This window comes from Agelaius tricolor, unplaced genomic scaffold (genome assembly GCF_023055355.1).
Source record: "Agelaius tricolor isolate 1412-34295 unplaced genomic scaffold, bAgeTri1.0.p SCAF_12, whole genome shotgun sequence".
Classification (NCBI taxonomy): Eukaryota; Metazoa; Chordata; class Aves; order Passeriformes; family Icteridae; genus Agelaius; species Agelaius tricolor.
The window spans coordinates 4,763,591-4,788,824 of NW_027269272.1; the positions used below are offsets into that span (position 1 = coordinate 4,763,591).

Consider the following 25,234-nt stretch of genomic DNA (forward strand, 5'->3'; position numbering starts at 1 on the left):
TGGAAAATGGAGTCTTTAGCATTTGTTATTTAAATTTACTTTGTTCTTCTGCACAGACAATCTAGCCACACAGTTCTCATACAGACTGAGATAGGGAAAACCAAACAAGGTGTTTCATCTGGCTGATGAAAACTTTGTTATGCTGCAGTAGAAACATGCACAGTAAGTGGATACTGTCTCAGTGAGTGCTACCAGTTGCTTTGCAGTACAAAAGACCAGGATCAAAGCACGGGGCCTTTGCACAGGAAGCTCCAGTGTTCTGCTTTAGTAGCCTGAACTGCCCTGTGATTAACCTGAATATTTGTGACTGGCAAACACCACATTTATATCTGTGTCTGAGAAACCAGCTTCAGGACAAACAATCTGTTTGTTTCCCTCTGCTTGCAGACATGCTCACAAAAACACAGTGATGGAGGTGAAACTGAATCTCAATGGCAACTGGCTGCTGACAGCTTCTCGTGACCACCTCTGCAAGCTCTTCGACATCCGCAACCTGAAGGAAGAACTTCAGGTCTTCAGGGGGCATAAGAAAGAGGCCACAGGTCAGAATTCTTTTTATTATGTAGATTGTTATTATTAGCTTAGATTTAAAATGAAAATGATTTCCATTTATTTGAAATCCTGGTATTACACCTTGTGATTGTGGCTTGCTGTGTGTTTCAGCTGTGGCCTGGCATCCTGTTCATGAGGGGCTGTTTGCCAGTGGAGGCTCTGATGGGTCCTTGCTGTTCTGGCATGTTGGGTATGTGGCATTTTCATCAGCACGTTGGAAAGGTGTTGGTCAGCTGTGCAAGCTGTTAGACAAAACACAAAATACCTCTTCTCCCCTTTGGGTCCATATTTAACCTGAGTATTTATGATAATGCTTCTTCTCTGTACCTGAGGAATTTGTTAATATGCTTCATTTACAAAGAAGTTTTCCTGTAGAAATGTGCTTTAAAGGATACAATTGCTTGCACAAAACCAGCCATGTGTTTTGTGATGAATGGTTGAAACTCCTAGTTTCTTAAAGCTTATTCTGAGGTGCTGTAGTTATTTTGGTTTTAAATGTACAACTAAAAATCCCTACATTACTGAACTGCCTGTTAAAACCACAGGGAACAATCAGTTCACCCAGTAGAAAATTGACAGAGGCTTAAATTTGACAAAATATGGGATAGAGGATGAAGAACAGCTGGATAGCAGAAGTTTTCTGTTGTAGCTGTAGGAGATATTCAGCTGTGTATGATTAATTTTTATTTTTTTTAATGCTTCAGGGTTGAGAAGGAGGTTGGTGGAATGGAAATGGCCCATGAAGGAATGATCTGGAGTCTGGCATGGCATCCCCTTGGACACATTCTGTGTTCAGGCTCAAATGATCACACCAGGTAATTTCAAGTATTTAAAGAGAAGGTCTAAGGGAACATATTTACTTTTAGAAACTAGAACAGTGTTTGGCATCAGTGAATAAATAGATTGGAATGGTTCTGTTACACAACCAGTGGCCAAAGCAGAGACATAACTTATTAACATAAATTAGGAAGCACTAGGCAGCATTGACATTTCATATTTCAAGGTAGAGTCTGACCTCTTGTAACAAATATTATGATTTTGGTTGGTGGGAGCTTTTAAATCCACTGAAGAAAATTTTTAAAAAAGAATTCTTGTCATTTCTTGCTGAAGAAGTACTATCTCCACAGCAATTTCATCTGCTGGTCCTGTCTTTTCACATTGCAGACACCTTCAGAGGCTGTAGTTTGTATTTTCAGTTTGGACATGCTATAAACACAGTGCATTCTATAAATGCAGTAAATTTTTGTGAGGGCCTGTGTATATTTAGTGTATATGAAGAATATACTTGAGCAAGAAGGTTTTGGAATGGACTAGAAATATTTTTTTCATTATCTGATGTTGATGCCTTGTACTTACACCCATTATACTTTGAAGTATCTTCTAGGTTGTAATGTTGGGTTTTTTATTTTTTGTTTGAAGCTCGTACCCTGTGTTCAGATCTAGAGCTAAACTTGATTTAGTAAGAGTTGAATCCTTACATAATCAAGATACTATACTAAAAATCAAAGAACTAATTAGATTAGAAGTTGTTAATGCTCTTGACCCTTTAATGAGATCATGTAACTTCCTTTTGACAGCAAGTTTTGGACTAGAAATCGGCCTGGAGATAAAATGCGAGATCGTTACAACTTGAACCTGCTGCCTGGGATGTCAGAGGATGGGGTGGAATATGGTGAGGCATTTTTCCTCAGTAGGGAAGGAGGAGGATTGGGGTCAGGAACAGGCCTAGGTCATTGGGTAACATGAGGAAGCAGGATTATAGCATTGGGGACCACTTGGGCAAAAATACCTTTTTCTAAGGATGATTTTACTGCCTGTGTTATCAGTGATCATCATTCCAACAATGGCTTTTCTTCTGTTTCCACAGCTCCAGGAGGTAAGACCTGCTCTGTCAATCACAGGAAGGAGGTTTGGCTCTCCCTCTGGCAATATCTCCAGTTTCCTTTTCTTTCTGAAAACTTCATCTGTCTTCCCACAGTCCTGAACTGCATCAGGAAAAGCAAAAATAATTCTACTAAAACCTTTAAACTTTACTCTTAAGGATTTATCCCAGTAATTTTAGGCTGCTCAGGATTGACCAGTTCAATGGTGACCAGTTCAACTCAGCCACTTGTAGTTGCATCTGTTTCTTCAGATTTTTGATTATATGTGTTTTTTTTTTTTTCTTTTTGGAGGAGGGTGGATTAAAATGCAGCACTTTATACAAGTTAAATTTTAAAATATATGTTTGTTATAACAAAAATGGGACTGGTTATGAGTTACTACTTCTTTTTCTGAGCTTCTACCCTAAATAATCTTCCTGAAAGGACGTAGTTTTTGACCTTTTGGGGTGTATTTATGAACCTGAACTTGCAGTTCTTTAAATATCCTGTAATTCATACATGAAACTAAATTGTGACCTACCAGTTGTAAAATATCTATTTACTATTGGAATATGATACTAATGGTAAAAACATGTGAGAATCCAAAGGGATAAAGTAGTAATGTAAAGAAATATTTTCCAATTATAAATATTTATTGTTTTTTTTCTCTAGATGATCTGGAGCCCAACAGCCTGGCAGTCATTCCTGGGATGGGAATACCTGAACAGTTGAAAATAGCTATGGAGCAGGAGCAGATGGGTAAGTAATAGCTATGGAGAAGCATTCTCCTGAGCAATCCAGATACTGTGGCACTTCTTTTTCATATTCTTTGGGAGGTCTTTTCTAAAGTTTTGGATTGTTCATATTTCCTGTGTAAAGAAGGATGAGCTGAAAACCTCTGTGAAAAAAATAAAGGATCTTTGTGTAAGCCTGCATTGCTCTGACTGTTTGTTTCCCTGGTGCCAAAGGGAAAGATGAGTCCAATGACATTGAGATGACAATCCCAGGACTGGATTGGGGAATGGAGGAAGTAATGCAAAAGGACCAAAAGAAAGTGCCACAGAAAAAAGTTCCCTATGCAAAACCAATACCAGCACAGTTTCAGCAGGTAAGTACCTGACACAGAGTGAACAGAACAACCTGTTCTTTTCCCAGCTTCAAAAAGTGTGTCTTTTGAAATGTTTTGGATTTTACAGCTCTCCTGTATCAACTCCCCATGCAATGTACCACAGTAGCTAGTTTAATAACTATTTAAACATAAAATATTGGATTAAATACCTTCTATCTTGTATCTGTACTTAGAAAGAACTTAAAGATACAGGAGTTTTATTCAGTGTTGTTTTTACTTTCAAGTATCCATACTACAAAATGTTTCAGCATATCCTTTTATCCTTTCTCATTGCAGCAATGTGTTGCACACATGTTCTACAGAATTAATCTTGTGTTTTCTGATCTTTGTAGGCATGGATGCAAAATAAAGTTCCTTTGCCTCCCCCACCTGAGCCATTGAATGATAGAAAGGAGGATATTAAGCTGGAGGAAAAGAAGAAATCACAGGCAGAGATTGAGCAGGAAATGGCAGCACTTCAGTACACAAACCCACAACTCCTGGAGGTATGTGTGTGTGGAAACACAGGGATTAATAAGTTTGCCTCAGTCCTTTCTGTGACAGATTTGGATTTCAGCACTAAAGTGAGCAGCTTCCTGCAGCAGTTTCACCTGTTTGGCTGTTTTCACTTTTTCCAAAAAGACATCTAATTGAACAGGATATTGCACTTAATGTGTGATGATGTGAATCTCTCAGTGAGGCCCCCACATCTCACTTTACCAGTGGTTCTCTTCAGTTGGTGATTTCTCTTAGTTACAAGGAAAGCATTCTTAAATTCCTGTGAAATGGGATGACTGCTTTGATTTTTAGTTGTAACATACTTCTGTGCTTAACTGATTTTCTGTCTCTCTTTTTTGGACAGCAACTGAAGATTGAGAGACTTGCACAAAAGCAAGCTGAGCAAGTGCAGCCACCACCCCCAGGAGGATCTCTCCATGGACCTCAGCCTTTCCCAGGGCAAGGCCCAATGTCACAGATGCCTCAAGGCTTTCAGCAGCCCCTTCCACCTCAGCAGATGCCAATGAATATGCCTCAGATGGGACCTCCTGGCCCACAAGGACAGTTCAGACCTCCAGGACCCCAAGGACAACTGGGACCTCAAGGTCCATTACACCAAGGAGCTGGAGGTCCACAAGGGTTCATGGGACCACAAGGACCTCCAGGCCCCCAGGGGCCTCCACAAGGAATGCCACGGCCTCAGGATTTACACGGACATCAAGGAATGCAGAGACATCCAGGCCCTCACGGGCCGATGGGGCCCCCAGGCCCACAGGGCAGTGCTGGCCCTCAGGGACACTTGGGACCGCAGGGCCTGCCCGGCTCCCAGACTCATTTAGGACCACAGGGCCCACCTGGCCCACAAGGTCACCTGGGTCCTCAGGGTCCCCCTGGAGGTCAAGGAATGCAGGGGCCACCTGGTCCACGAGGAATGCAAGGACCTCTTCCTCATGGCATGCAAGGAGCTCCGGGATCCCAAGGCATGCAGGGCCCTATATCTCAAGGGCCTTTGATGGGACTTAATCCAAGAGGGATGCAGGGTCCACCAGGACCCAGAGATAACCAGGGACCTAATCCACAAGGGATGATGATGGGTCATCCACAAGAAATGAGAGGTCCTCATATGCAAAGTGGTTTACTAGGACATGGTCCCCAGGAGATGCGGGGCCTTCAGGGACCCCCGCCTCAAGGTTCAATGCTGGGACCGCCACAAGAAATGCGTGGGCCACCAGGTCCCCAGGGCCAGCAGGGACCTCCACAAGGCTCCATGGTGGGGCCTCAAGGAAACATGCAAGGACCTCAGGGACAGCCAAACCCTTCGAGGGGGCCGCACCCTTCCCAGGGCCCTCTGCCCTTCCAGCAGCAGAAAACGCCTCTGTTGGGGGATGGGCCTCGCCCCCCCTTCAGTCAGGTACGTGGGGGTCTCTGGAACAAGGGGGACTCTCAGAAGGTGGGAATGGTAGCTGGGTGTGCAGGAGAAATGCACAGCAGGAGCTGAGACAAGGGAGGTTGGGTATTCCTGGCAGGACTGAGGCCTCAGGGAAATTAAAGTGATGATAAAAAGGGTTCTGTAGCATGGAAACAGCAGAACTGGAAATAGGTGATCTTTAAGGTCACTTCCAACCCAAAGTATTCATGATTCTATGACAGGAAACTGTGGAAAAGGGATTATTGGGAATAGTAGTACAGAAACCAGTCTGCTATGAAAATATGTAACCTTAAGAGAAACTCCTTTTTTTTTCTTTTTTTTTTTAATTTAAAGACACTGAACTGTCTTAAGTGGGTATTTCACTGGGAGCAGAGAAGCACTAATAAAGTCAAATTTAAAGAAACTGAACATAAGTAAAGCATTAAACATCATTAATGTATTAATTAAAGCAAGGTATTGCCAACTCTCAGTTGTCCAGAGTAGTTAATCCAAACTATGGGATGGATTTACCATAGATGCTGACATATCTGGAACCAGCTTAGCTCTGGTTGCACTTAACAGTTGACTCTAAGTGCAGAGGGATACAGAGGGACACAGCCCTTTCCATTTTCTGCTCTACTGCATATCACACAGAGCTCTCTCTCAGTGGTTATTGCCTCCCATAAGTTCCTAGCTGGATAGCACCAGTTCTTACTTTGTCTCAAGTGTCTTCAGTTCTAGGTGAATTTTGAAAGGGAAGTTTGGGGGGAAAAAAAACGTACCTAATTGAAAAAAGAGAATGTGTGGTGTTTTTTAACCAGAATTGTCTCTTTTAGACCTGCACTCAATAGTTTCAGTCAAGGCTTTAGACATGCAGAGGACATAGTGTGTACTCCAGTACCAAACACAATGGGAAATTGAATATTCAAATGAGCTTTAGCTCAGGGACTCCTTTTCAGATTGAAGCAGAGTAGCCCACAAGTTGTGGCTTTCTTTGAATATTTTTTCCTTACAAATCAATAATTCTCTCCAGAAGGCTGTTCATGTGCCAGTGCTGCCAAGATTTCAAAAGCACCCAAGTTACCAAAGGAACGTTGGTTCCCCAGCTATATAACTTTAACCAGCAGAGTTGTTTCTCATTGCTGTCCCAGGGAGACTCATTTTTCTTTGAGAATAATTGCCCTGCCCTTGCCACTGACACTTTGGAATTCATTAGAGTGCTTTTGATGGGTGGCTGGTTATTTTCTTTGAATAACAAGCCTGTCTTAAAGGCTTTTATAGATACTAAAAAATGACACAGTGAGGTATTTTAACCCATTCTTCCTTCCTTGTGCACCTTTAGTATGGTAATGGCTTTTAAAAATTAACATATTTTAAAATTCACAATGTCAGGTTTTGCTCCATTTTGCTTCTTTGTAATGTGAATACAGCCTAGTCCCTATTTAAAATGGCCCCATATGTGAGGGTTTCTTTAAAACAATAGACTTTAGTTTGTTTTGTGTTCTGGATGTGGCTTTTTTCTTCTGTAAACCTGTACAAATCACCTGTCTTCCTTTTCAGTAGCAGAAGTATGTGAATATCTGCTTTATCAAGGGCTTGTGACATGAACACAGAATAATTACAGATAATTGCAAGGGTTAATCTCCATATAAGATATCATTGTTACCTGCCCAGGCTGTACACTGGAATTGCTGGGATGCACAAGTCCATTTTCAGCTTTTAGTAAAGTACCTCTTTCTAAACTCTGCATATTTCCCAGTTTGAGGCCTGGAATGAATTTTGAAACAGAAAGCCCATGAAAAGGCAGAGTTAGGGCTCTGTGTTCCCAGCTTGGCAAAGCATGGCTTGTTTGTAATCAAGGTTTCTGCTAAGGGGAGTTATTTACTGAGTGCTAAAAACTGCTGCTTTGGTGAAACACTTCCATACATGGAAGAAGTTCCATAAAATTTATTTTAAGTAAGCATCTGCTAAATATATGGGAAATGCTGAAACTCCAGCAAGGTTTTGCTGAGGAACAGCAGAGCCACTGTGATAGCTGGCTCTTACCTAGTCAGAGGATGGATTTGTTCTGGACTCCAGTCAACATTCCATCACTAGGAAAGTATTTTTGGGGATTTTGGGGTTTTTTTAATGGGCATTAAGCAAGATGTTTTATTTTGCTTAATTTTCCAACATTCTTACAAAATTAATCACTGCAAATATGAAGTTTGTAGTACATATTTGTGTGCTTTCTTGTTTTTACCACCTACACTGCAGCTGAATATAAATTTTTAATTTAAAACAATATTTCAAGATATGATGGGTAAATGCACAAATAAACTTTCTGCTTCCCTGCAACCAGAAACAAAAAGGTAGTGTTTCTCAAAAATAAATGTAGAGCATTAAAATGATTTCACTTTGATTCATGGAGAAGTTAAGCAGTGTAATTATGACCCATTTGTGTGCTGGAGTACAGGTCTTTAAGTATTTCCAGACTGCAGTCTGGAAGGATTTTAACAAGTTAGTGTGAAGGCCAAGCCTAAATCTTGCATACTAAACATGTCTAGGAAAAAAATGACATTTTTAGGGGTTTCTGGTAAGGGTTTGGGGGGATTGGCTTTTTGGTCATGTCAGCATAGGAAGGTTTTCTATTGCAGTCCTGCAGGATTCAGCTCTCTCTGGTTCATATTTTTATTTGGATTGGGTTCTTTATCTGTGGTGTAAATTCTGTACATGTCCCTTTTCAGTTCCAGTCAAGCACAAACCCCAAGTGATGACTTTTTGTCAGCCCTGTGCTGTTGAAAGGCAGAATCAGAACATAATCCAGACACAGTTTTCCTGCCAATGTCACCACAGCAGGTCCTGTCAAAATCATTCATGAGTCAGTGACAGCAGCTGAATTTAAACACCATCATTTTATCCTTTAAAATTCACCAAAAATGAGAAAAATATACCAAAAACCACTTATATACTTTATTTTTTCCTTTGGGATCACATAAGGCACACAAAACTCTGCCCACTCTACTGCCTCTGCTTTTTTTTTTAATCCTAAAATGAAGAAAAATGAACTTTGCTGTCATGTTAAAAATTAAACTCATGTATTTCCATGTTAAAAACTTACAGAGGTTTAGAGAAGAGGTTCCCTTATGGCCCTGTTGTTGTCCCCTCATCCCAACATTCTTGATACTTATTTTTGCATATATAGTTTCTCTTTTTTGTTCGTTTCCAAATGAATTCTTTGGTCTGTGAAGCTCTTTAACTGCCTGTAAATCAGTACCTGATATTTTTCAACCAAATTTACATATTTTCCTCAGGAAAATTCCTCTGTTCTTCCAGAGGAACAGAATATTTGTATCAAATACTCAATAAATTCAATACATTCTTAAAGAATATTCATACTTAGGAAGAATATGAGCTTTATCATCTTTGGCCGTGACAGATAAAATGTGAAAAAAGCTGTTTCCTATGAATGCTGTGTTTCTCAGTGACTGAAGCATTACTGATGGGAATGTCTGCAAACTGAGGCTGAAACCATTGGAACATGAGCTGTTTCTGTGTTCAACCTGTGCAGCTGCAGACCTTATCGAAAGAAAATTGTTTTGCACTCCTACAAACATTTTTCATTACTCACACGTGGAATTGATGTGGCTTTTGTTCTTCCATGCTCACAGGATGGACAGAACCCAGGTCCTCCTCCACTGATACCAGGCCTGGGCCAGCAAGGAGGACAAGGTCGTCTGGGCCCTCACAACCAAGGACCCGGTCTTAATAAAGGTAATTTAACATATTGTCTGTTCTCCTGGGAGTCAGTCTCCTCAAAGAGGGGCTGTCCCAGTGCAGTGCACCCAGGGAGAAATGGCTGCAGCACAGTGCAGGCCCTTGGCTGAGAGAAAAGATATGGGGTGGGATATACAGGAAAAATTTTCTCAGAGATATTGTTTCATGTGAAAGCTATCCCATATGCTTTCTAGAACTGTTTGAACTAGAGCATCCTGAAGTGATTTAGAAATGGTTACAGAAACCTGCTGTGATTTTTCTTGTCCCTCCAGGCGATGCCCGTGGGCCACCCAACCATCACCTGGGCCCGCTGTCGGACCGGCGGCACGAGCAGAACAGCGGCGGCCCCGAGCACGGGCCCGAGAGGGGCCTGTTCCGAGGGGGCCAGGACTGGGGCGATGGCAGGGACAGCAGGGGCATGCCCGACAGGCGGGGACCTCACCCCGACTTCCACGACGACTTCGATCGGCCCGACGACTTCCGGGATGATTTTCACCCTGACAAGAGATTCGGCCATCGCTTACGAGAGTTCGAGGGGAGGGGAGGCCCGCCCTTGCAAGATGAGAAATGGAGACGAGGTGGACCTGGGCCTCCCTTTCCTCCTGATCACAGGGAGTTTGAAGGAGGTGGTTCCAACCGGGGCCCTCCTGGTGCTTGGGAAGGACGGAGACCTTCGGATGACAGATACCCACGGGATCCTGAGGATGCGCGCTTCCGAGGAAGGCGAGACGAGAGGTAAGAATGAATCCCTTTCTCTTTCTTGGGTTAAAGGGTAAATGGAGGGAACCCTTTCATTCCTGGTTTCCTTTTCATTAAGGAGTCTATCTGTTTCAGATTTATAAACTGGAAACCAATAAGGAAATGAAAACTCTAATATACCTGAGTGTAGAGTCCATAAAAATCATTCAGTAATAGAAGAAAACTTGAAAAGTGGTCATTGTACACAGCAGCTTCCGTGTCTTTAAACAGTAAGTAAAGAGAAGGGGGAAAGTTTGTAGAGAAGATCCAGTGACACAGGATGAAGATCTGAGACCGTTTTGATGAAAATTGAGAGGAGACTTAAAGGTTAAAGTGACAAACTTTTGAACACTAGAAGTGGATTTTGAGATTCTGTCTCCAGTCACAAACTACAGTATGACTGTAGAGACTGTAGGATGAGATGCAATGCCCTTGTAAGGAGCAGGAGCAGTGATGTGACTGCCACATAGAAGGGCCAGACTTACAGCATCTGTTGGACTGTCGAGACTTATTTTTTCATGCATTTGCTTGTAGAAATTTTATTTCTCTTTCTGACTTATTTCTTAATGCCAAGCGAAGAACTCAAAAATAATCTGATTTATAGCAATGCCCTTGTCATTGCTCACAATCTCCGAATAAATCACAAAGGGATAAATTTGCTTTTAGTTACCAATGTAAATATGGAGGAATTAATGCTGTCACTGAAATGAATTATCAGCAAAATTGCTCCAGATTTATGTTAGTTTAATTAAATGAAATTTGGCCTCCAAGGTCTAAGCCTCTCACTGACCACCAACTCTCTATGTATAAGAACATGTGCTTGTTACAAATATGCTGTGGTCTCCACATAATGTGAATTTTGTGTGTTTTAGTTGCCTTTTTAATCATTTTCTTACATTCCTTTTACTTTGCATCTATACAGCTCTTCTTTTAGCTATTTTCTACCTAGCTCTGTAAGATGTAACTTCCTTTTGTGTGAAGAGTATGAAAAGAAATGAACAGTAACTTAAAGAAGGTAACAATTAAAGCCATTTTTAAAAAGTAAAGCCAGAGAAAATCCAGTTGGATGGTCCAGTGGTCCAATGGTCTGCATCATAGAACTCTAAAAGACACAGCAGACAAGACTTTTAGAAGCTCACTAGAGATTTTTCAGATCTTATATTGAAAATGTTTAGGGACTGGCAAATATTTTATTATGGTCCTGATTTTTAAAAAGTTTCAGGAAGGGAAACAAGAACCTTGTGACCTGCAAATCTGACTTTTGAACTAAGAGTATTCTATTTATCAGAGTACAAGTGTTTGCCCAGAAAGTTTGAAGTGAAATGGCACAGGGCTCTAAAAGGCTCACTGTGCTTGTAAATTTGATGATTTTCTTAGAATGAAGGTGAACTAGGTGCCATTTACTGCAGATGCTGTGGTGGACTTAATCCCAACCACTCGTTTAGCTGACTTGGTTTGAAATTGAGATTGTAACTGGTTTGATCAAGCATGAGAGGCAAATGTGTGTATGTGTGTTTCTCTCTAATTTCCCATCCTTTTCATCCCTGTCCTGTTCTTACTCTTTATCAACATGATGCTTCTACTGCAGAGACCTGCCTCTTCCTGCCTGCTAATCTGCACAGTGTGTAGTTGTGTACAGTAAGGTCCTAGGCCTCGGGGAAGAAGATGTGAGAGCAGTCAAACAGGAACTGAACCCGATGCAAGGCAGGGCTTTATGTGTGACTGATACGAAAAGGCAAATAAGGATATCCATAACACAATATTAGGAGCTGTGGCTGTGTCAGGCGTAGGTTTCGTAGATTTCAAAACTCAAACTGTGTCCATAAGTTGCCTGAAATAGGAAAGGCCCTGTTCCTGCAGCCCTGGGGCCTCATGTTGAAAATCTTGGTAATTTCCAAGCTAAGTTGAATCACACCATATCAGTATTAAAGCAGGAGGCCCTCTAAGAAACCTCTAGAGGACTGTGCTCTTTCAAGGCTAAACAATATTGCTCTGTGATTATTTGAACCATTTGTACCTGAAACTGTTGAGTTTGTTTTCCCAAACCATGCAGGTTAATGTAAATGGTTCATGGTCCATACAAAGCACTCCTCCATCCACTGTTGTACCTGTACAGGCACAGCAGCCTCCTCTCTGTATTGTGTTTGTTTTCTGGGAGGTGGAGACAGACCTATTGTTTTTTATTAAAAACAATGTAAAAGTTTAAGAATATTGTATTGTGTTATGACTACTGTTAAAATATTTAAATTTGTAATTAAAAGGTTAATGTTGTTAAAATTCTAAATAAAAGTATCTAAAGTTTTGCTTGTAATAGGATGCACTGTGTCGTTAATGAGCTGGGGAAGGGGACGCTGCACACAGCCAACACCACGGGAACGCTGTGTGCTTCCAGTTCAGCCAGTGTGGAACTGGGAACACTGGGGAGGTGGGAGGCATCTGTGACGGGGCAAGGAGAGCTCCACACCGTGTGCTGTCACTGAGGGGGGGCAGAGTAGCGTGGGTGGCACGGTGGGGACAGCAGTGTGCCTGCACCACCGGAACACTCAGCCGGGCTGTGACAGACAGGCGTCCTCACAGGGCAGGGTGAGCTTTGCAAACCCTCCAGGCGTTTGAAGTGCTTGTGTCAGGAACAGAACTGCTAGGTACTCACACAGCCAGCTGCAGGCTTACCTGGCATGGCACTGACAGCTCAGCAAGAGCCATTCTCCTCTCTGAAGGGCTGTCCAAGGCCTCAGTGCAGTGCTGGAGGAGCTGTACTCAGCAAAGGTGCTGTGCAGAACCCCATCAAATTCCTGAAAGATGCCCTTGGTACTTACTAGACAGCAGTTATCAATATCAGGCTCGTAATTATATTTTGCAACACAAAATTCATTAGTGCAGTTGGATAAACTGCTCTTCAGGTTGCAGAATGCCACTGTGCACTGTTCAGCCATCACTGTGCCTGCAGATCCAAGGGCAGTCTAGATGCATTTGCTAGAATTGTAAACTTGGAAGAATGGAATGAAAAGGAGAATTGTCTGGCAAAAGAATCATAGAGCTAATAGGAATGAGATCCTGTAATGTTTTGTTACAGCCACAACTCTCATTGCTTCTATGTTTTCAGTTTATGATGGAAATGGAAAGGAAAAAAGGGAAGGGGAATGTAAGAGCATCAGAGTTAAGGGGAACTCACACTTTGCCTTGCCTTACCTCACCTTGTATCTATCATCACTCATTGATTGTTTTTCCCACCTTTTCATTAAATGAATGCACTGTGTTTAATAATATTTTTCTTGTATGAAAAGCCAACATAATCAGTGGAAGGAAATATGAAAGGAAGATTACAAAGCTTACTATCAAAGTGCTCAAAGGCAGAAATGGGCACTTTTCCACCTACAAATCCTGTTCTAGTAACTGTATGTGCTGTAGCATGAAGTGAAACAGTTTAGAAATGAGTTGATCATTAAACTGCCTCAATTGTGCCTAAAAGCCACATTTGTATCATGTTCTTTGTTGTAGCTTCCGAAGAGGAGGACCCTCGAGGCACGAGGGCCGGGGGCCCAGGGGCAGAGATGGCTTTCCTGGCCCTGAAGATTTTGGGCCAGATGATGCTTTTGACTCTCCAGATGAAAACTCCAGAGGAAGGGACCATGGTGCTCGGGGGCGAGGTCGAGGTGCTCCGAGAGGTAAGGGGAATGTTCTTCCACACAGAAACACAAGGATGAGGAAGGAAAGGCGTTTCTTGGGCAGGTGACATTATTTTCATGAATACAATGTCTCTTCTCACTCCTGTCCCCTGCTTCTCTTACTGCTCAGGAGCTCGGAAGGGTTTGCTTCCTACTCCAGATGAATTCCCACGCTTTGAAGGAGGGAGGAAACCAGACTCCTGGGATGGAAACAGAGAACCAGGTAAAAAATTTCATGAGCTTTGTAGACTTCTACAATATAATAACTTTAAAAATTATTTTAAAAATCATGTATTTTTCCTGTACCTCACGTTTGTTACCAGTATTTTACCATGAGAAAAGCCAAATGCAGTTCTTTGGTCTTTTAAATTTAGGAAGAAAGAACTATACAGAATTTAACTGTCCCTAAATACAGTGAATAAAAGTGATTGTGGCCTCAAAGCCTTGATTTTCAGTTGTGTTCTTGTACAGTCCAGAACTGCCCAGGCAGTTGTCACCTCTGGATGACTGAATCACATGTCATGGAGTTTTTTTAATATCTTTATTAATGCCAACAGGAATCTTTCTCTGTGTTGCTATCTTTTCAGCTGCAATGTCTGACAACTTATATTTGCAGTTGTGTTACTAAAGGCAGCCCCATATGGGGCAAGACAGAGCTGTAGAATGTCATGGAAAACAAAGCACAAATGGCACATGAATAAATGAAGATGTGATTGTCTCTAAAATACATGGAAGTATTTTATACTGGAAAGAACACTTTACATCTGCCACACTTTTCTTTCCCATCATCTTTAAAATCTGTTTTACCTTTAGCTTTTTTACTAAAAAATGGGACAGAGGAGAAGCTTTACATAATTTTAACTCCAAACTGTGTGCCAAACAGTGTGGGCAGTTTGTAAATTTATGTGGCTGCCTTCAAAAATGAAGAATAACAATCCAATAAACATTACTTATCTTGTGTTTTCGTGCACAGGTCCTCGTCCAGATCACCCTCCTCATGATGGGCACTCTCCAGCCAACAGAGAACGTTCCTCTTCACTCCAGGGCATGGACATGGCCTCACTGCCACCACGGAAACGTCCCTGGCACGATGGACCAGGAACCTCTGAGCACAGGGACATGGATGCTCCAGGTGGACCTCCAGAGGAGAGGGGCAAAGGTAAAAAGCCCCTTTGATTACAACCCTTAAGTAACACTGGCATGTATTTTCAGTATTAAGTGTATCCAGAAGTTCTCTGTTCAGAGGGGATAAAGCTGAGCTGGTAAATATCTGATTTTAGCAGCTGGGAAGTTACAGACCGGTCTTACAGGAACACAAGAACAGAGGGATTTTCAAACATCAAATCCAAATCTTGTGTCCAGCATCACAGAATCCTCTTCTTTATTGCCCTGTTGAAAAGTAGTTGGTTTTTGGTTCCCTGTTACTCCAGCTGGAAAACTCATTAAGAACATTTTTTCCTCATTTTCAGAATAGTTGTTTATAAATATTAATGCTTGTGATGTTATTCTTTAACTCAAATATAAGAACATTGAGCCTGGAGTGATATGTCCCTGAAGTGCTCTCTAAACCTCAGAAGACCTCACTTACTAAAACATTATTTTTATATTTAATGACTTTCTAGTTACCTTTTGTGTACTCCTCTTAATTGCTTGAAGAATCATGTAAACTTTTGATATACACAACATCCATGGACAGACCTCTAAAACTTAATTGAAGTAGACTATGCTTTAAAAAAAAAAAAAGAGGGAAAATGTTTTTCCCTTGATCTATGCTTATCATTCACTAATTTAATTTGATGTCTTGTGTTGTAATTAAGTTGAATGTTGGTCCCTGTTACTACTGAATGCCACCTCTGATTGCACTGAACTCCACCACTTCCAGCCTGAACCAGCTCTTCTCCAAGTCAGAGCTCTGATTTCTTTATTCTTTCTAGAAATTGTTCTGTCTCTCACTATCCATGTTACTCTGTATGTGCTATTTTGAGTTTTAAATTTTCCTTTTCTAAATTAAATGAGGTAATTAGGAATTGCACACACTGTTTAAGATGTGGTGTAGCCATGCATTTCTACACTTGTCTTGTACTTGTTCCACTTTCTCCATTCTTTCCTCACAGTTCCTGGTGTTGTAGTTCCCTCTAAGTGGTCCCATGTTTCTGTAACCCACAGAACACATTCTTCTGGAGTCAGTGCTGTTAGCATCAGGCCAGTTCTTGATCCTATTTCTTACAGGTCTCAGGGCTTCTGTTTTCTTGTGTAAATACTGTCTTTCTTTAATGTCCTCACAATGACTACCCACTGTCAGGTACTGATCAGTGACAAACATCCTTCTCATTTGCTCCAAGATGCTGAGCTGGCAGCCTGCAGCTGAATTTGTTGCTGTTAGACTGCACAGCTCTGTCTGTTGCCACTGAACACTGAATCCCAGCCCACTTCTCTCAGCACTGTCCCAAAGCTCATTCAGTTTTAACTGCTTGCCACTCCTCCTCTGCATGGACTCTGTTCCCAGGTTTTATCATTCCTTCAGAGATGTTTTAAATGTTATCACAGATGTTTTACATTTTATCATTCCTTCACAGATGTTTATCTGCTGATAAACTTCTCTACCAGTATTTTTCCTTCCATATCACATGCTGTAGTTCTCAATTTAGCCAGCATCTATCAAATCTGTAAGGATTCCTTTCCAGCTTCAGTAATGATTGTGGTAACTCTGTCAGATTCTTTGTTAAAGTCAAAACAATTGTTGTCCAGGCACAAATGTAGTAATTAACTCATAATGTGCTCAAGAAAGTTTAGAATGATGGCAGAAAGCCTGATAAACAAACCATGAACAATACTTCATATGTGGGCTGTGTCACCTTCAGTTGTATTGGGAAAGTCCTTTGAAGATTAAAACTCCATGAATGTTTCTGTGAAAGAATTTGGTGACTGTTTTACATGGAACCAACCACAGTCAACAGAAATCACTCTTGCTAAAGTGCAGAAAAAAACCCCTGAATTTAGCTGTAGTGTGTGTCCTTAAAACAAGGTTACCACTGATTTTGTGTTCTCAAAATACTGCTTCTTATTTTAGGCTAATGAATTGGGTTGGGGTTTTTTGTTGTTCATAGCAAACATATCAAAACCAAAAAGGTATATGAGAATTAGAAAATTCTATTCTGTGAGAATTAGAACATTCTGTTCCTGGCAGTAAGAGCTTGAGTACTTTTTGTTCCAGGTTAGTGTAGTAAAATAAAGCATTTTTCTATTATTTTTAGCAAAAAATTGAAAAAAAAAGTAATGTTACTCATGATCTTCACCATCAGCCTCAACTGTCTCAGTTTGTCAACAGTGCAATGTCTTTGTTTAGGATTTAAAAAAAGTATTTTGCAATAAAAACACAGAGAGAACCACAGTGTTAGCACAAGAACTGGCAGTTTGGAGGAAAAGCTGTCATTATTCTCACTTCATTTCAGTGCCTGCTGACAATATCAAATACAAGCTCCTTTAATTCCCAAGGAATTGCTTGATTGTTGTCCATTTTCTGAACTGTAATGGAGACACTAAATCTGTGTAAGAAACTTGTAGTGAGGGAGGAGGCATAAAATTGCAGGTCTCAGCTACAGCTGCTTTATGAATGATGACACTACAGTAGAAGCAGCTCAATATCTGGCATGTCTGAGAAGAGACTCAGCTCAAACTTACACCAGTAACTGGTTCTGTGCTTCCTTTGCAGGACGAGGAAATTCGGGACCTTCACAGAGAGCGCAGAAATCTGGGAGGTCCAGTTCTCTAGATGGAGACCACCACGATGGATTCCACAGGGAGGAAGCCTTTGGTGGAGGCCCTGGGGCAGGCAATAACCCTTCTCGAGGAGGAAGGAGCAGCAGCAACTGGGGAAGAGGAAATAACATGAACTCTGGCCAGTCCCGGAGAGGAGGATCTCGGGGTGGACGAGGCCGATAGAAGAGGCTTTGACTGGGTCATGCCCAGTCCTTGTGGGACAATATTTAAATAGACTGCTACTCTGGACTCACCTGCAATGCCACGAACCTGGATTCTTAACTGGGATAACTGAATGTGCATTAGTTCCTAACAAGGGTCTTTCTTTTCCTGAACCAGTCATTTGCCTCTAGCTGCAATATTGTAGCTACCTTTGTTTTGTTCTTTCCACTCCCATTCCCCTCACTTTCTTGTTTTGTCAAGAGCTGGAATTTCTTTTAAGTGTTGTGGAACATGGAGCATCTCCACAGATTTCAGTTCACCTCCAGACAGAAACTTGTTTCTATATGTACAGTTTGTCAAAGAGTTACGTTGGTTTTGTATGAATACAGAATGTAATTTGAGCAAAAATTAACAAAAAAAACATCAACAGTGTGTGATTCTTTACTCACCTATTACTACAGAGGGTTGTATTTAGGCAAACTTGTGTTTCAGATGGAGCAACAGCACTACCTCCTGAAATCTCAGCCAGTTAAAATACTGAGAGATGATTCCTAGGGCTTTGGTTTATCATGTACAGAGAAGTTTCATTTTCACCTTTAGTCACAGCTGTCTACAATGGTGCTGAGGTCAAAATTCCAAAATGCAGGCAATCACCACTGCTTGCTAGTCTGCCATCCTGAAACAGAAAAGAGTGGAATAGTGTTTAGAACAAGTTGTCAAAGACATAGAGTGAGTTACATAACCTGGATCCTAAGACAAACATCACAGCAAAGATTGGCATTCTGCACTTCACCTAGGCAAGCCACAGATTTTTGTTGAGAACAGCATCTGTTTTCAGAAACTGAGACAGAAAGTTTAGCAGCTTGATTGGTATGTTTTACAGCAGCTGTGTGACACACTGTTTAAAGCTAGTTCAGCAGAGTCTGGTGCATTAATTGCTGAAGTGCAATTCATCATTTCCAGAATAAGTTTTTTTAAGTGTCTTTTTCTTTAGGCTATTGTTACCTGGTTTTACTAAAGGAGGGAAATGAGGAGGAGGGGTTATTCCCATTTCCCACATTTCATAATAAAGCTGCTTACCAACCACGAGTTTGTTTTCCCCATAAATCATTCCTATTAATCATCTCCAGCCACCATGTTATCAGAAGGCTCCTTTAACACCTAAAGCCTCAGTGAAAATGTTATCACATAAGTACTTATTGTACAGGTACCCCTCAGGAAAGTCCTGTATTGAAAGTAGAACATATAATGAAAAACCACTACCAGGCTTCCCTCTCTCCTGCCTTGAATTTCAGGCTATAATCAGGATGAGATTTAGTTCTAGAGGCTCCTGCAACGCAGTAACACATGGCAGCTGCTGCATCTTCTCATAAGCAGGTTTACCAAAGACTGGCTCAAGTCCTGATGTCCCATATTCCTCAAAGGCATCAAAGCACAGATGCTTAACTGCTGTTCTCTTGGTTCAGTCAGTCACTTTTTACTTGGTTTTTAATTTGTGGTGTATCAAATCCCATTTGAAAATTGTAACTGAAAATCCTATAAAATCTTTTCCATGGAGCTCAGGAGGGACTGAAAGATCTAAAAGGAATTAACTAGAAACAGCTGAGATGCATCTGATATGACAGTTTGTCCCTTGAGAAAAAATGCTTTTTAGCTCTATCTGAAGGACTTTGGGCACTTTGGGTGTTGGTCTGGGAGTTGGGATTTGTCCTGAAGTTTTCATAAGAAATACTAATGATTTAATCACTGGCAAAGAGGAAAGCTTGCCCTCTTTTTTTTTTAATTTAGTAAGCCAAATATATGTTTAAGGGACTAAAAGAGGTCTAATACTTAGACCTCATGAGTCAGAGGGTGAGCTTTAGGCTTTAATTAAACCACAGTCCTCTACCAAAACAAGGTAAAGTGTATCTAACAAGAGAACAGAAACAGCTTATTGACAACTTATATTTCCTCTGATGATTGTTTAATTCCTTAAACAATTGAGGTACTTAAGTAATACTCTTCAAGGGGCAGCTTTTTAAATGGAGTTTTGAAGTATTTCACAATCATATGGTCAAAAAGTCCTAAGAAAATTTGATATCATTTCTACAAAATCTTAGAAGGTAACAGCATAGCAAAGACAGAAGAGCTTCCCATTCTGTGATACCATGACCCACTATTACTGGGAAATGGGCACAGTTATTTAATGGGATTATACCTCTGTATTCCTCAGGTCATGTTATTTTACCAGTGCTGCACACAGACTCTTATGCTCTACCTGTTAGTTCAGAGGTTGTCTCAAATTTAATTTTACACTGCTGTTAGGAATAAAATTAATTTTATATACTGTAATTTAGAAATTGTAAAAACAAGAGAGCTAATTTAATGCTATTCTGATAGCTCTGATCTACATTCTTAATGGAAAAAAATGACCATTAGTGAAATGTCTATACTGACAATTGGACACAAATATTTTTATTAAAGCAATCTATGTACACTTAAGCACCCCCTTTAACAATTTCAGTTTAATTCAGAAAAGTATTTGGTAAATCTATTAAAACTAAATAGTGATAGCAGGTAAGTATTGCAGTGGCTTTATTTTCTCCACAGGCACAGCTGCTCAGTGAGAACTCCCTGGGGCTCTGTGCAGTGAGGCCCCGGTGTCCCATTTCCTTGCACGGGTCCAGTGCCCAGCCCAAAGAGAAGCAGCCAGCCCTGCCTGAATTCAGCACCCTCCTAAGGCAGCTCAGCTTCTGCACTGGAGCACAGCTCCAGTTACTGGCAAATCTATTTCTGAAGCTCAGGCTGGGACAAGTAAGCAACTCCTGCCCAAGTTCAGAGAGCAATATCTATACACAAAAATGAAGTTCTAAGAGCTGAAGCTCCCGTTTTAAAGCCCAATTTGGTCCCTAACAGCAGTACCTGGAAACGCCAATGGTCTTGACCAATATCAGCACTTAGCATCCTCTCATCATCATGCAGGAACACCCCCTCCCCTTACAATTATGGGCAGTGTTTGTGACCCGCAGCCCCAGGAAAGTTTGTTTCACTTACTGGAAGGTTATTTTAAAGCTGCTTTATAGAGAGAAATGCAGTTCAGTGGCCACAGTCTTCGTATTCACCACTGGTCTGAGGTGACAGCAAAACCAGTATGTGTTCATAGTGTAGGGCTCAGCACAAAATGAGGTAATACCAGTTAATTTTTCAATGTTCTCCCCTAGCCTCGATCGCATTTTGCTAAATCATCTTCGTGTTTCAGCATCCGTCAGCCTTGCGCACCTCAGCCGCTCCTCAGTCCTCAGTGCCGCCGCATGGGCTCCGACCGCGCGGTCCGCAGCAGCCGCAGCAGCAGCCGCACGCTCCCGGGCTGGAGAATGAGCGGGATGCTGCCAGCTCCCCACCCAGAGGTGGAGCGATGCCAAGCCGCGGCTATGGAGCTGGCAGCGCGGTAAGGCAGATAACGAGCCCGGGGGCGGCTCGGCAGGCTGACACCGCACACAGCACCTGCAGCTCCGAGTCACCGGGGCCGCTCCGGGCTGCCAGCCCCGCTGCTGCTGCTCCTCGAGCGCTGGCGAGTAAAACGTGCCGGGACGCGGAGGAGGCGAAGAGAAGCGGCGTCCCCGGTCTGGGAGTCGGCTGGCGACAGCGCGAGGCTCCGGCTCCGTGTGTGAGGGACTCCCGCGGGGCCGCGGCCGCTCCTCCCCGGCGCGCCGGGCTCACAGAGGCAGTGCTGCCTTGCCTCGGCCGCACACGGCAGCGCGGAGCAGCCCGGCGAGGCGGCGCAGGCCGGCGGCACCTCCGGGCAGCGCGGCCAGGAGCGCCGTGGCGGCGATGCCGAGCTGCGCGGCGGCGCCCAGCGCAGTTAGCGCGGTGCTGCGCAGCGCCAGCGCGGCGTACAGCGTCCCGAAGAGCGCCCCGAGGTACAGCAGCGCCCCGCGGCCGGGCTCCCGCAGCAGCCGGGCGGGCCCGCGCAGCAGCGCGGCGGCGCCCAGCGCGCACAGCGAGCCGAGCGACCAGAGCAGCGCGAACTTGCGGGCGCGCAGCAGCAGCAGCGGCACGCACAGCCCGGCCAGCCCGAAGCACAGCGCCGCCAGAAGCACGCACAGCCCGCTGCCCGCCAGCCGCTGCCAGCGCGACAGCCCCGGCAGCCACGGGTCCTCCTCTCCCGTCCAAGGCCACACCGTGGCGCCCGGGGCACTGCCCGGCGGGAACGGGTTCAGCGCCCCCAGCCAGGCCCGCAGCCCGCCGCCGTTCCCCGACTCCTCCTGCGAGCCGCCGGCCGCCGGCGCTGCGGGGACCGCGCTGGGACCGGTGGCGGCAGCAGCGGCCTTGGACTGCGCGAGGTACTCGTGCAGCTGCCGGCCCAGGTCCGCCATGGCGGGGACGGCACCGGGCGCTACAGCGCTCCCTCCGCCCACCCCGGCGCCGCCATTTTCCCGGGCAGGGGCCACATCCGGGGCACGGCAGAACACGCGGCCGCAGGCCGGGGAGAGCGGCGCGCATGCGCCGGGGAGCGTGAGGCGCAGGGCGCGTGCGCGGGGGGCGTGAGGGCTGTGGGGGCTCTGAGGGCTGGCAGAGCCGAGCGGGCGATGGGGGCGAGGGGTTCTGTGAGGGCTGTGGAGACTGCGAGGGCTCTGCGCTGTGAGGGCTACGGGGACTGTCTAGGGCTACGGGGTCTGTGTCGGCCGTGAAGGGCTATAAGCCTGGGATTAGCCTGTCAGTGATTGACAGGCAGGACTAAAAGTGATTGACAGGTGGGATCAACCCAGGAGATGGATTGCCAGGCGGTACTAAGAATAATTGAAATGTGGAGGCATCCGCTCAGAGTGATTGATGGGCAGGGCCAGGGGTGATGAGGGGCAGACTCAGCCTCCCAGGGTGAGTACAGGCAGGCCTATGGGAGTGCTCTCAGCTGCCTGGAGACACTGGGGCACTGGGGAGCTCCTCTGTAGCCAGGCTTCTGTGGCTGAAATTGGGATTCCATCTCCCAAAACTGAACATCCGAGGATTACTCCCAGACAAAAGCTGCCAGACTGACAGGTCTCGCTGGCCTTGGCTTGCTGGGGATGGCCTCTCAGCTGCCCCACAGACACTGAGGCTTTCCTTCCTGTGGAAAAGGGCCATCCCTCACAGCCGGGCACCCAGGGCTGAACGTGAGATTCCACATCTCTCGCCCCACACAAGAGCTTAGCTGTTGCTTGTTAAGTGGTCAGATAACTCAAACAGGACAAGCTGTCTTTCATTGAGTTATTTTGGTGCCATGGGGTTAAGACTGGTCTGGCATCTGGAAGATAAAGCTGGATTTCTGACTGACAGACACCTCACTTTATAAAAGCTACACCAAACTTTGACAAAGCAGACATTTTCTGTAGTTTTCCTGGAAATGTGTAGAGTTTCTCCCACGAGCAGGGCTGCCTGCTTTGCAGTTATTCCCCTGAAGGTTAAGTGAAAGGAATCTGTATACATTATCATCATTTCAGTGGTCAGTTACATTTGACTCCTAATCAATACTATTTCTTTTGCTAGCTTTAATATGGTACCTTGATATCCTGTACTGTTTTGTGTTATGCTGTAATCTACTTGTGGTACTTTTTAGTACCAAGACTTGCTCCCAGACAGAAGTTGCCAGGACATAGTGGTCCCACTGGCCTTGATGCCCCTGGGCTGCCTCTCATCTGTACCTGAAACACTGGGGCTATGAGCTTTCCTTCCTATGGAGAAGAATATTCCTTTTTCTTTTTCCCCATGAGCCCATGGCCAAAATTTGGATTGCACCTCTAAAATTCAGTATATCCAAGGCCAGCTTTCAAGTGCACCTGAAACACTGGTGCCATGTGCTTTCCTTACCTTGGAAATGCACTGTCATTCTCATCTAGGAGTCCGTGGCAGAAGTTCTGAATGCCCCTGTACCTCCAAGGATTTCTCCCAGACAAAGCTGCTGGGACAGATGGGTCTGCCTGGACCTTTCCTCCCCTGGGTCACTTCTGACCTGCACCTAAAGTACTGGGCCTCTATGCTTTCCTTCCTGTGGAAATTAGCTGTAATTCCCATCCAGGAGCCCATGCTGGAAATTTGATTTGCACTTCCACAAGTGCAATGTGCTGGAGTGCTTCTGTGCAGATACAGTGTTCTGCACCACAGTAAACTGACAGACTGCAAGTGTGTAATGCTACATAAGGCTGAGAATTAACCTGCAGAGCACCATGGTTTAAAGGCTGCAAGAGGAGAGTGACTGCCACAATTGCCTTCCAAATTCTGGTTATCAGCCATGAGGGGGAAGGTCAGTGAACACTGTCTGTGCTGGCACAGGTTCCCAAGACTTAGTTGAAACAATTCTGTTTAGCTTTAGACTCCGAGGTTCAGCAAATGTTGTGGTAGAAAGCTGAGAAGAAAACTGCAATATTGCACCAGTGTGTTTGCATGGCTTACATGAGGCAAGAGGAAGCTGCAGATCAGCACAGGTTCAGCAAGCTGGTGCTGTCTCAACATTTAACTAACATCCTGTGAAAAGCAACCACACCCTGGAGTCATGAATTTTCCTGCTCAGCCTCATGTACCATCACATTCTTTCACTCTCCAAAACCCAGCTTCAAAACTTAACATGTCCAGCAATGCTTCTTCTACTGTCAGTCCTAAAACAAAAAGTAAGCACTGGCCTTCCCTTTCCCCTTGCAGCCTCACAGAGTCCAGTTACAAAACTAAGAATGTTCAGCAGTTCATACCCCAGAAAAGGTTCTAGAGGAGAAAGAGGTTGTGCTGGAATTGGCTTTTCTTTTGCAGCCTATAAAGTGCCCAGTCAACAGTGAGACGATTCCTTCCCAGTGACATGCAGGATGACATTCTTTCAGTCTCGAAGATTCAGGATCCCTCACGGAGCCCCTACACCAGCTGCTCCCACACTAATAGTGCCGGGACAGAGAGGGTGTGACTCTTACCTGGGCGCTGTCAGCGCTCACAAAGCACACCACACGATGGCGGTGTGTACTTGCAAAAGAAGGAAATTCACCTTTTCTAGCTCTAAACCACCCAAAATGCAGATGCAGGTTCAAAACGTCGCTGCTCTCAAATAAACTGAGTCAGGACAGAAAGATTTCACTGACCTTCCCCTTCCAAGAACAAACTCCTATTTGCACCACACTCAAAACCAACTCCTCTGTGCTAATGAATTTTTTCTCTCTCATGGAGTCCAGCAACAAACTTGAAAACCACGAGCCAAAGTGTACTAACAAAAGTGCCAGAACTGCCAGTGCACCCATGGAGCTGTCCCCACACACCCTGCTGTCATTCAGCACTTTCCTCCTCAGCTCTGTGTACCATCAGCATCCTCCAGGCTCTCAGAGTCAGAAGCCAAACAGAAGGCACAAGCAGATGCACTTGGCTGAGAAAACAAAATGGATTTGGATCTGATAAAACACCTGGGTATGAATATTAAATAAATACATGTATGAAATCATGGTACACGTGTGTAAGCTGGTGTGTGAAGAGGCAGAGGAGCAGCTTGGTCACTTGCTGCAATGATTGATAACCCCAAATTTTATGGTTTCTCTGAGTTTTCTAATCACTTTGAGGGCTGTGAACTGCTGCTGCTCTCAGGATGCTAAGACCGTGTTTGTGTCCTGGTTTTGCTGAAGGTTTAGCTGTCTCTGAGCTAAACTCATTTATTATGTGTTTTTAAAAACATTTGGGCTTTGATGTAATGATTTGTATATGGACACTGAGAAGGTGGGGCTGGGGGAAGAAATGCTCA

General features: G+C 43.9%; 2 protein-coding genes across 3 annotated transcripts in view; one reads left to right on the forward strand and one right to left on the reverse strand.

Annotated features, from left to right (window-relative positions):
- Window positions 1-17,945, forward strand: part of WDR33 (WD repeat domain 33) — a 52,535-nt gene extending 34,590 nt beyond the window's left edge. Inside the window, exons 8-22 of the mRNA XM_071437178.1 lie at window positions 388-542; window positions 664-742; window positions 1,257-1,367; window positions 2,130-2,224; window positions 2,420-2,428; window positions 3,087-3,173; window positions 3,383-3,522; window positions 3,876-4,028; window positions 4,385-5,431; window positions 9,079-9,181; window positions 9,457-9,919; window positions 13,421-13,587; window positions 13,718-13,810; window positions 14,561-14,746; window positions 17,300-17,945. Coding sequence (XP_071293279.1) covers window positions 388-542; window positions 664-742; window positions 1,257-1,367; window positions 2,130-2,224; window positions 2,420-2,428; window positions 3,087-3,173; window positions 3,383-3,522; window positions 3,876-4,028; window positions 4,385-5,431; window positions 9,079-9,181; window positions 9,457-9,919; window positions 13,421-13,587; window positions 13,718-13,810; window positions 14,561-14,746; window positions 17,300-17,529 — 3,118 coding nt within the window. The 3' untranslated portion in view covers window positions 17,530-17,945. The remainder of the gene's footprint in view (window positions 1-387; window positions 543-663; window positions 743-1,256; window positions 1,368-2,129; window positions 2,225-2,419; window positions 2,429-3,086; window positions 3,174-3,382; window positions 3,523-3,875; window positions 4,029-4,384; window positions 5,432-9,078; window positions 9,182-9,456; window positions 9,920-13,420; window positions 13,588-13,717; window positions 13,811-14,560; window positions 14,747-17,299) is intronic.
- On the reverse strand, window positions 13,155-21,985 carry SFT2D3 (SFT2 domain containing 3). 2 transcript variants are annotated; one of them, XM_071437182.1, is made up of 4 exons: window positions 20,542-21,985; window positions 17,958-18,184; window positions 17,269-17,456; window positions 13,155-14,976 (listed from the first exon to the last, which is right to left on the reverse strand). In XM_071437182.1, exon 1 carries the CDS (start codon window positions 21,861-21,863, stop codon window positions 21,204-21,206), a length of 660 nt encoding a protein of 219 aa, XP_071293283.1. In that variant the 5' UTR covers window positions 21,864-21,985; the 3' UTR covers window positions 13,155-14,976; window positions 17,269-17,456; window positions 17,958-18,184; window positions 20,542-21,203. The 2 variants fall into 2 exon arrangements, with proteins under 2 accessions (XP_071293283.1, XP_071293285.1); XM_071437184.1 differs by lacking the exon at window positions 17,269-17,456.
- Window positions 21,986-25,234: the final 3,249 nt, after the last annotated feature.

Excerpts from the sequence above, each read along its gene's own strand:
- SFT2D3 (XM_071437184.1), bottom strand. The coding sequence starts at position 21,863 with ATGGCGGACCTGGGCCGGCAGCTGCACGAGTACCTCGCGCAGTCCAAG.